Genomic DNA, 11,444 nt, shown 5'->3' on the forward strand with positions numbered 1-11,444 from the left:
GTGGCGTGCGCTCACCTGCAGCAGCGAGAGCAGAGACTGAGGTTTGAACCTTCAGTAGATAATGTAACTGCACTTTCCTAATCGCACCAGTACCACACACACACACACACACACACACACACACACACACACAGTCGATCACTAAACACAACTGAGACAGTGAAGAGGCTCCGACTGACAGATCAACTACAGATAGAAGAACTTGTCACTGTTAGAGCGGAGGAAGAGGAGGAGGAGAAAGAAGAGGGGAAGGGGAGGAGGAAGAGGGAAGAAGAAAGTAGAGGAGTAGAAGGGGAAGGAGGAGGACAAGGAAGAGGGGGAAGAAGAGGAGGAGAGGGAGGAATAGGGGGAGGAGGAAGAGTTGAAGGAGGAGGAGTAAGGAGAGGAGGGGGAGAAGAGAAACAAGAGGAAGAGGAGACGGAGGCAGAAGAAGAAGAGGAGGAGAATGAAGAGAATGAGAGGGAGGAGGAGGAGGGAGAGGAGCGGTGAGAAGGAGGAGGGGGAGAAAGAAGAGGAAGAGGGAAGGAGAGGAGGAAGAGGGGGATGAGGAGGACAAGAAAGAGGAGGAAGAAGAAGAGGAGGAGGAAGAGGAAGAAAAAAAGGAGGAGGACAAGGAAGAGGATGAAGAGAAAGAAGAAGAGAAGAAGGAATAAGGAGAGAAGGAGGAGGAAGAAGAGGAAGAGGAGGAAGAAGAAGGAGAGGGGGGAGAAGAGAAACAAGAGGAGGAGGAGAAGGAAGAGGAAGAAAAAGAGGAGGAGGGGGAGGAAGAGGGGAAGGAAGAGGAGGAGGGGGAGAAAGAAGAGGGGAAGGGGAGGAGGAGGAGGGAAGAAGAAAGTAGAGGAGGAGAAGGGGAAGGAGGAGGACAAGGAAGAAGAGGAAAAAGAGGAGGAAAAGGAGGAGAGGGAGGAAGAGGGGGAGGGGGAGGAGGAGGAGGAAGAAGAGGAAGAGGGGGAAGAGGAAGAAAAAGAGGATGAAAAGGAGGAGGAAGAGGGGGAGGAGGAGGAGAAGGAAGAGGAGGAAGAAAAAGAGGAGGAAAAGGAGGAGGAGAAGGAAGAGGAGGAAGAGGAAGAAAAAGAGGAGGAAAAGGAGGAGGAGAAGGAAGAGGAGGAAGAGGAAGAAAAAGAGGAGGAAAAGGAGGAGAGGGAGGAAGGAGGAGAGGATGGGGAGAAGATAAACAAGAGGAAGAGGAGGAGGAGGCAGAAGAGAATGAAAGGGAGGAAGAGGAGGAGGAGGAAAGAGAAAAAGGAAGAAGAAGAGGAGGAGAAGGAAGAGAATGAGAGGGAGGAGGAGGGAAAGGAGTGAGGAGGAGGAGGAAAAGAAGAGGAGGAGGAGGAGGAGGAAGTAGAGGAGAACGAGCTGTGAAGTGAAGCAGCAGCGTCAGAGGAACTAAACTGATCCGTCGTCTGTTTTTACTTTACCTGACAACTGATGATGTCACACACCTGTTGTCATGGGAGACGACGACATCAGGAGTTCACTCAGCTTCTGTTTCTAGTTTTACATCACACCTCCACTAAAACATCTGGCTGGTTGTAGACACGGCCAGATGTTCACGATGTTTCTTCCTCTTCTCCTTCCTCTTCATCCCTCCCTCTTCTCCTTCTCCTCCTTTTTTATTCTTCTTTTCTTTTAATGAACAGAGAGAAAAGTTTAAGTTTTCTTTCCTGAAGACAAAGAAGACGGTGGCGATGTCCCTGAACGCCTCGCCGTCTGCACAAAGGAGGAGGAGAAAGAAAAGAAAAGAGAAGAGAAGAGAAGAGAAGGAAAGAAAAGAAAAGAAAAGAAAAGAGAAGAGAAGAGAAGAGAAGGAAAGAAAAGAAAAGAAAAGAGAAGAGAAGAGAAGAGAAGGAAAGAAAAGAAAAGAAAAGAAAAGAAAAGAAAAGAGAAGAGAAGAGAAGAGAAGGAAAGAAAAGAAAAGAAAAGAAAAGAGAAGAGAAGAGAAGAGAAGAGGAAGAAGAGACCCGGTCGTCTGATCTCAGATCAGTTCACAGACAGAAAATTAATTGGCCACAGTTAATTATATTAATGAGTGTTTCCATGGAGATAAGAGCGGAGACGTCTGTGAGGATGAAGGAGATAAGAGACAAAGAGACGCTACACAAACCTGGACACACACACACACACACACACACACACAGAGAGAGACACACACACACACACACTCTGGATGTTGTGTTTGTTTGTGTTTGTTGTTGTTGTTAACAAGCTGATGTGTGAAGCTTCAGTCAATGATTCATTAAACATCAATACAACCATTTATTACACACACACACACACACACACACACACACACACACACACACACACACACACACACACACACACACACACACACACACACACACACACACACACACACACACACACACACACACACACACACACCTTCAGGCTGCAGCTTCACTGAGCTCAGATCAGCTGGTCACGACCTCCACCAGGACGCCTCCTCCTCCTTTTCTCCTCTTTCTCTACCTCCTACTCCCTCTTTTCTTCTTCCTTCTCCTCTTCCTGTTCTTCTTTTCCCTCCTCATCTCTTCTTCCGCCTCTTCCTCCCTCTTTTCCTCTTCTTTTTCCTCCTTCTCTCTCTTCTCCTCCTCCTCATCTTCCTCCATTTTCTCTACCTCCTCCTGCTTATTCTTCCTTCTCTTCCTCCCTCTTCTTCTCCCTCCTCCTCCGTTTTCTCTACCTCCTCCTCTTCTCCTCCCACTACTCTTCCTTCCTCTTCTCCTCCTGCTCCTTTTTCCTCCTCCTCTCTCTTCTCTTCCTTCCCTCTTTTCCTCCTCCTCTTCATCTTTCTCCCTTTTCTCTACCTACTCCTCTTCTCCTGCTTATTCTTCCTCCCTCTTCTCCTCCTCATCCTGCTCTTCTTCCACCTCCTCTCTTCTCTTCCTTCCCTCTCCTCCTCCTCTCTCTTCTCCCCCTCCTCACTTCTACTCCTGCTTCATCCTCCTCCTCCTCTCCATCTGTTCCGGTCTTTTATTCTGAAAGGACGTCACATTTAGAACCTGTTTTATATAAAACATTAAAGCAGGAAACAGTTTATTGTCTCAGACTCACAAGAGTTTAACTGAGTTCATGAGAGAGTGTGTGAGCGGCCGGCGCCCCCTGCTGTTCAACACCGACACACACTCACACACACTTTCATCTATGAACATTAAATCCACAACTTCAGTTCCCTTTCAAATTAAGAGTTTAGGAACTAAGACCTCGAACTAAGACATGAATGAAACCAAACAGTTTAAACAAGTCGATCTGAACCATTAAACTTCACTGACTTTCATATAAAAACGTTTTATTATTCAGATTCTTCACTGTGAAGATTTCCTGCTTTTCCTTTTTAAGTGTTACTGTTTTTTTTTTTACAGTGCTAAAGTTTTACTGTTTCTTGAAGCTTCATAAATTATTCAATCATTTCCAGATTATAGTTTATATTCTATATAATATAGAGAGGAGTGGGATTTAATAAGCTTCAGCTTCTTCCCACTTCTTTTGAACATAAATAAGTGTTACGTTTTGTTTTATTTCGCATCGTTGTTGTCTTATATCTATTTGTTTTTATTTTGTTATTTTATTCTGTTTAAATAAACTTGTATTCACATTCATTCATTCATATCAATCCAGACTGGTGATCATTGGTTTCAGTGTTAAATGCAACCACTATATAATGCTCTTAATACATTTGTTTGTATTTGTTTAATTAACTTTTTTTTTTTTCCAACTGAGCAGCTGTTTCACTATTTTTTAACCAACTGCATGTGTTTGATTTATTTATTGGCAGATCGATTAATTTTTAGATGATTAATGGGTTTTCTGAGCACAGCAGCTTTACAGGAAGTCAGAAACTTTGTATTTGTGATCACTTGTCAACTTAAAAACATTTGATTTATATTAATTTTTGTACAATATATGAATTAAAACACTTTAAATGATCCATTTATGTCCATTTTTGTATGTTTCACCGTAGATAACATAACAGAGGCAGCAGCAGCTTTAGGTTGAAGACTTTATTGTTCAGTAAGAGCAGTAATGGACCGAGTGTAACATGGTACAGTACATGTGTGGATGTAAACTGCAGTTCAATGGAAATGTTTGAAAAGAAAAAGTCGTTGTTGTGTCCCAAACCAGATCTGATCCCTGTGTGAGGTCACGTAACATCATGTAAAGCAAAAGACTGACGAGGTTTGCAAGGTGGGGTCAAGTACTCAGAGTCAGAACGAGCCCGAGGACCAATCAGACCGCGACGGGAACTCGATTAAGACCAGGACGTAGACTGATCCTCCTGGAGACTGGAGACGTCGCGGTCTGATTCTCCTCCGACTCGTTCTGATGGAATATTTCACAAAAAGAAGCTAAATGATGCTGCGCCGAGCCGACGTTGAGCCGACGCAGCAGTGAAACGAACGTCTAATAATAATAATGACAACGGTAACTGATATTATTATAAGTTAGTGCGGGATTTCGCAGTGGACCAGTTTGTAGTAGGAGCCGCAGGACGGGCAGCGCTGGGCGTCGCCCTCGTGGATCCAGAACCAGACCACGGCCGTGTTGTCCTCCTCACCTGCAGGCAGGAAGTGGAACACATTCAAAATAAAAGTCAGCTCATCATCGTCAGAGAGGAAAAATGTTGCAGTGATGATGAAGTGGCTGAAACAACTTGTTTCCAATGTTTTTTTTTGTCATGTGCAACAAAATTACCAATACAAACTAGGTCTTTTATTGTGAAAATCTATTTAACTCATTGAGTGCCGCGCTCCTTTCCAAAGTTTTAGTCGAGTGTACCGGCAATTTAGACCATTTTTGATTTCGATTTTTGTAGAGCCATAGTGTATTCTATATTATTGCCACCAACACATACTGTGGCTCAATTGAAAGGTTTAACTTTATGCTTCAAATGACCACAAACCGTTTGTTTCTACGTGCCTCCGTTCCTGAGAAAAGTCAAGCTAAACATGGCTGGGTTTCACCAAAATCCCTCCTTTTTTTCTAGAAAAGGAGATAGAGCGTCTTTTATGAAAGGTGCTCTGTTTGTGTCTGTCGCTCTTCTGACACTCGCATTTCTGGATCAAAGGGCTCGTATAAGATAAATATACACAATAATGGTTGTTCTATTCACAAAAGCCACAAACAACAATAACACAGACGCACCGTGCCGTAAAAAATGCACTTTTTAAATTATTAGTGTCTCTTGATTGTGTGTTTATTGTTTGATTTGTTTTTTAGCTACTTCCCGTTCTTTTAAATTGCCCCTTTGGGAGAAATAAAGTGATTTGAAATTCAAAACTGAGCTGTTTGGTTGAAAGTTTTATTCTGTGAAAAACTGTTCACCTCTTTTTAATTAATTCAGATTTCATTCTGTTGGATCCTGCTTTTTGTTTGTAAGTTATTTCCTGTGTGATTGAAGCACGAACTGTGCACAACCACAGTCTCATTTGTGTAAAAAATCCTTCTAATGTCAGTCCTTTTAAAGTTTGTCCTTTAATTACAGTAGTTTTAGCTAATTTTAATAAAAAAAGATAAAGAAATAAATCCGATTTGATCTTTTCAGCACCATTTAAACATCTGATCAATAAAAACTTTATCAAACCTGTTCAGCATCGAACTTCTGACACTTGTAGATGATTAAAAGTCAAACACAGAGGTTTAAATCTGACCTAACCTTTAACTTTAATGTCCTGAAGGTTCTGGTTCATATTGGTTCATGTGATTCAACCTGGAAAATCACACTGTTGGTTTTGTTTCATTTTCACAGAATAAAACTTCATTTAACAAAGTTTTCTGTTGGCGAGTTGAGAAATCTGAACTCAGAATCACTTGAACGCATCGTAACCGGCTGCTGTGAGACTGAACCGATCCGGTTACGTCAGATAAGAGGTTTAAACCCGGAGCGTCGTCATTGATCAGCAGCAGATAAATAATCACAATCACACTCACAGATACATCCCACAACCCTCTTGTTGGTGATGGAGGGGACGATGTTGGGGTCGTCCTTGGTGCCGCTGTACGCCTTGGGCTTCAGCATGTTGTAGGGGTCCTGGAACAAGACGTAGAGGCAGTTAATTACACACTCAGTTTAATTACCTGTCCCCCCACACACACACACACACACACACCTGACACTGAGCGATGGGGAAACACCCCGACGGTGAGTAAACAGCTCGTGTGTGTGAGATAAGTGAGCCTCGTCACACAGCTGCTGGGCTCAGATAACGAGCCGGCGACTCGTTATCTCCTCGTTGCCGTGTCGACTCAGAACCGGAACGGACCGCTCGGAGCAAAAACTCTGATTCTGATCGATGTTCTGATCGTTGGTCCATGTCCGAGGCCCGGGTGACGTATTGATCCGTCCACCTGCTGCGATCGTTATCACCTGATGAGCTCCCGCTGAGACGAGATCAACTCACTCTGTGTGTGTGTGTGGTTTAAATCACTGAGCTTCATCTCATCGGTTTAATTTAACTTTTCTCTTTTCAGATCATTACTCTCTTTAATAAGTAATTTACAACTCGAGTCAATCTACGAGTCGTTGAATAAAACAACAGAATAATAAAACACTTGATGCTTCAGCCTCATGTGAAGTTTTCCTTTAGAGTCTCAGTGACTGATCAATTAACTGGTTTCATTTAATTTTCATTTACTCGTTTATTTGTAATGGGACTCTGCATATTCATGAACATACAAAAAATAATTATAAAATAATATGCCAGATTTAGCTCAAGGGCTAATTTCCATCTGTATTGCCATGGTAAATGAATTGATAGTTTCAGACTCTAATTTATTTTCTTGGTGGGTTCTGTTGAGTTTCTGTGAATTCGAACACAGTCTCTATTTGTAAGGTATGTTATGTTAATAGCAATAATGAAACTATGAAATAACGTTGACTTGACTTTATCTGTATTTTCTGCTGCCTTGTAAAGCGTTTAAAAAGTGCTCTATAAATAAAGATTATTATCATTATTTTATACTTTAGTTTCCTCTATTTGAATTGTCATTCTTTCCCTTACAGGGTTTATAAATTACATTTTATTGTTATTTTGTTTCTTCACTGTTTATATGTGTACCGTCTTTTTTAATAACTGTGAGCTGCATTCATCTGTACGACTGAGAGTGTGATTAACTAACAGACAGACGTACCTTTCCCTCTTTCAAGTTATCCATGATGATCTTCTCCAGACCGGTGGCCTGCTCCTCATCGGTGGGGATTCCTGCAAAACATCAGCAAAAACACGTCTCAGGAGGAGGCAGTAGGGATGGGTACCTTTCGCATTTGAATCGATACGGTATCGATACTCGGTACCTGGGAACCGATATCGGTACCAATCGGTACCTGTTTTCGGTACTTTTTATGTGTGTGGTAATTAAAAAAATTAAAAAAAAATAAAAATGTCAAAAAAATGTATATTTACCTCTTAAAAACATCAAAACTCCTCAGCCTTTAAGAGTATTTTATGTTTCAGGGATGGGCAATGATTTTCATATAATGGAATAGTCATTCAATGAAAAAAAAAAAAAAGCTTATGAGACTATAGTCTTGTCTGAAAAAATGTCCGTTTTTACTGTGGGAAAAGGAGAAACATGGAGAGACTCCTACAGCCATCAGAAAGCTCTGTGTGAAACTTTGTCAAATAAAAAAAAAACACTGAAACTGCAGTGCAAACTCTGCAACATGTGGACTTCACGTTTTGACGAGAGGAGAGTGGGAGACTTCATCCTCGTTTAGATGTTTAGATGTGCTCTCACTACGTGACGAGGACTTGAATGGCGCCGCTGTGATGAGAAGCGGGACTCGGGACCGGACCGCTTCGGTACGGATTGTCACAACAGTCCGTTCTTCATTGTTAAATGACGGACGGCTGTTTTTCAGGTAATGATTTAAAACGACGGGCTGGTGCTACCGCTTCTCCGCCTCTCATTTCAGAGAGAGAGAGAGAGGGAGAGAGAGAGAGAGAGAGAGAGAGGGATAGAGAGGAGGGGGGCGGGCGCGAGTGTGCGGGGCTCATGCAGACTGCACTCTCTCGCTGACGCACGGCGAAGGTGCGTTCAGGTACCGAAATGTGGGACCGATTGACTTTATGTGAATCGATACTCGGTACTTTGGTGGGAATTCGGTCGGTACCAAAAAAGTACCGAATTTCGGTACCCATCCCTAGGAGGCAGTGAAGGCAACACCACAATCAATAACCGTCTGTTAAAGCAGAAGTAAGCGATCCGGTCGTTTTGGCTAATGCTGCGTTCCAGGCAGGCTTTTGAAACCGTAAATTACAGCTTCAAGTCACAACTTTGTAGCGTTCCAGGCAACCCACTCGTGTTTTTCCGACCTGTTTTACCTGTGAAAGTCACTATAACGGCCACTTGTAACTTCTGACCTGTGAACTCGTACCAGATCGAACTGGTACGACTTCACAGGTCGGAAAAACACGAGTTACGAGTTGCCTTGAACGCACCATAACAGTCCTCGTCCCTACGTCTCCACATTCACGCGCATCCCTTGGCTGCACACACAGCCCTGCATGCCGTTCTCTCTCCTCATTGGATAAAAACTGTAGGATACGATAAATGTTTTCTCTTCGGCTCAGAGCAGAGCAGAGTGACTGACAGACCCGTGTTTCGGTCCAAACACTCTATGCAAGTGATTGCTGTCGGAAGATATAACTATTTAAGACTTATATTAACACAAATATATCACTTATTTCTGCTTTAACAACTTATCAGGCGACGACATAACTTCTTCTTTTTTTTTTTTACTTTATGGTTCATGTTGAGTTTCTGTTTTTGATCACAGTTCTGTTGATGAAACTTGCTGCTTCTACCATTATATTTTCTAACATACTACAGGTCGACTGTTTCCTGAATCTACTGAGATTTACTTGCATCTATTCTGAGTCTATTCTTCCCTCTGTCTGACCTCAGTGACACATTCACTGCCCCATTTTCAACAACTAGGTCAGTAATAAGAACTGATTTATTTAGATTCCACAGTTACTGGTGATATTCAGTGGGTATTATTGATGAATTAGAAATACAACTCAACATTAATATAAAGAAAAGCTCATAATCTCAGTGTTTCATTTTCAAAAGTCACACATATGAAAAGACTTTTAATCCCTGAACTTCTCACGTTGTTTTCCTCCTTATCACCCTCCGTGTGTCCGTGAACTCAGCACCAGTTCATGACCTTGTTGTAGTGTGAAGGTCTGGGACAACTAAACCCACCTGATACAACTTCAATAGTCTGTAAATTTAATAAAAACAAACCAAAACAGCTTCAGTTTCCTGATCTAAAGGCACATTGTTATCTGCTTTAACACCGCCGTTAGCCCAGTGTAGCTAATGTTAGTTAGCTAAGACAGGTTCAGTTAATATGACTGAAGGTTAACGCGGGTTTCTTCCTGATAAACCTCTGAACACACACACATAACACACTCTAAACTGTGTATCTGCCACTGAAATTGTTAATTAACGTAATTTGTTTATTAAAAATCCCGTTTGACCTTTCGCCAAGATAGCGCTGCTGCTGCTAACGATGCTAATGCTAACCGGCGGCGTCTTCCGCCTGTGACAAACCGCCGTTTTAAAACCTGATTTCTCTGCTTTTTCCCCGGTTCTAGTTTCTCGGTACCGGTTCGGTCCTCACCTCCTGCCGCCATGCCGCGGGTCAGAGCCGGGGCTCGGACAACCGCCCTGCAGGCTGTGGTGGCTCTGACAGCGGAGCGGAGTAGTAACCTTGCAGCCATGTTTCCTTCTTCTCTGACACCGCAGTCTGGGCGCTGCGTGATGACGTCGGGGATTTTATCCATAGAGCGTCGCCACGTATACACGTCACGTCCAACGTAGAGCGTTTAACATGGGAATCCAGTGTAGGCTAAAGCAATCCCTAATGGTCTTTCTCTCCTTATGAGAAACCTTTGTCAATATCAAGAAACACTAAGAATAAAACCCCTTCTGATGTTAAATGGACTTGATGTAATGCATTCAAAATGCAACAACAAACATATACGTAATATTTTTTATGAAAAGAGGAAAATTACTCCACGAGGGAAATCATTTTGGGATAACATCTGACTGGAAGAAGGCCTGGACTTTGCCTTATAAGTTTTGTATTTCCAATAAAATAAAAGAGGTTCACATCAAAATTTTACACACTATATATCCAACAAATTTATATTTCTCTAAATTTTTAGATATTGAAAACAAATGCAGTTTTTGCAATACGGAACCAGAATCCTTAACACATTTGTTCTTCCACTGTGCTCAATCCATCAATTTCTGGACTCAACTTGAACAATATATAGTGTGTAAAATCAAGATAAACATTATAATTGACTGTAAAAGTGTGATTATGTTTTTTGCCCATGAAGAAAATGACATCACCTTTATTACAAACCTACTCATTTTGTATGGCAAATTTCACATACATAAATGCAAATACTCCAAAACTTCACCCAACTTTAGAGGTTTCTTGCATGAGTTCAAAGAATACATGAAATCCCTTACACTAATTGACACTAAACAAAGCATCACATCCATAGATATTTACGAGAGATTTTTCAAAGAATAAAGCTTTTACATTCTGTCCCCTTTTCTTTCCTTTTTCTATTTTTTTATTTATTTTTCGTCTGTGATATTATTTGTTCATTTATTTATTATCCTTCCTTTGATTGAATGTTTACTAACATTGCTAATAATTACCTTATTTTATTGTGATTTATTTATTATTTATGATTACTGATAGATATTGGAGCACCTGTCTGATGTTCTATTGTATAATTGTACGTGCAACCCTGTTCTTTGTACATCTGTTTATATGTACAGCTGTTTTCAATAAAGCTCATTGGAAAAAAAAAAAAAAAAAAGGGAATCCAATGTAGGAAGTGAAAAAATATAAAATATAAATAAATAGAGTACAAAATATTACAGGAATAGTTGTGTCCTAGTTATATTTTACATTTTGAACATTTATTCAATTTAAATGTGTTTTATTTACCATATATATGTTAAAACTGCAGGACTAATTTCACTGTAAAAATTCTCTGATTGTGAGTTTAACTTGTGATTTAAAGCAACACTATGTAGTTTTTCGACCTTAAAATAATGTTTCTAAATGCATTTAAGTGGCAGAAAAACAGTAAATAGGATTAGTCGTACCGGCAACGGCACTCTCAACAATCCCATGCGACCCCACTCAGACTGCAGCAGTGGCACGATTCATCCTATTAACTGTTTTTCTACCACTTTAATGAGTTCAGAAACATTAGGCTACCTTAAGGCTGAAAAACTACACATTATTGCTTTAATTAACGTTCATTTGTACTGAAATTTCTCCTCTTTTCTTGAATTAATTAAAAGATAACAGATGATTTTTTTTGTACGGTGTCAGTTGAAGTATTGTATTTTATCACCACTAGTAACATAAACTATAAAATGTGTTTGTCAAGAGATAATTCATT

General features: G+C 40.9%; 1 protein-coding gene across 1 annotated transcript; it reads right to left on the reverse strand.

Moving 5' to 3' along the window:
- Positions 1–3,989: 3,989 nt before the first annotated feature.
- cox5ba (cytochrome c oxidase subunit 5Ba) lies at positions 3,990–9,749 on the reverse strand. Its single transcript, XM_083983689.1, has 4 exons — positions 9,632–9,749; positions 7,132–7,202; positions 5,932–6,031; positions 3,990–4,558 (listed from the first exon to the last, which is right to left on the reverse strand). The coding sequence occupies exons 1-4, from the start codon at positions 9,729–9,731 to the stop codon at positions 4,446–4,448; spliced, it is 384 nt and encodes a 127-aa protein (XP_083839815.1). The 5' UTR covers positions 9,732–9,749; the 3' UTR covers positions 3,990–4,445.
- Positions 9,750–11,444: the final 1,695 nt, after the last annotated feature.

The sequence above is a fragment of the Trachurus trachurus genome (assembly GCF_905171665.1).
Source record: "Trachurus trachurus genome assembly, chromosome: 12".
Lineage (NCBI taxonomy): Eukaryota > Metazoa > Chordata > Actinopteri > Carangiformes > Carangidae > Trachurus > Trachurus trachurus.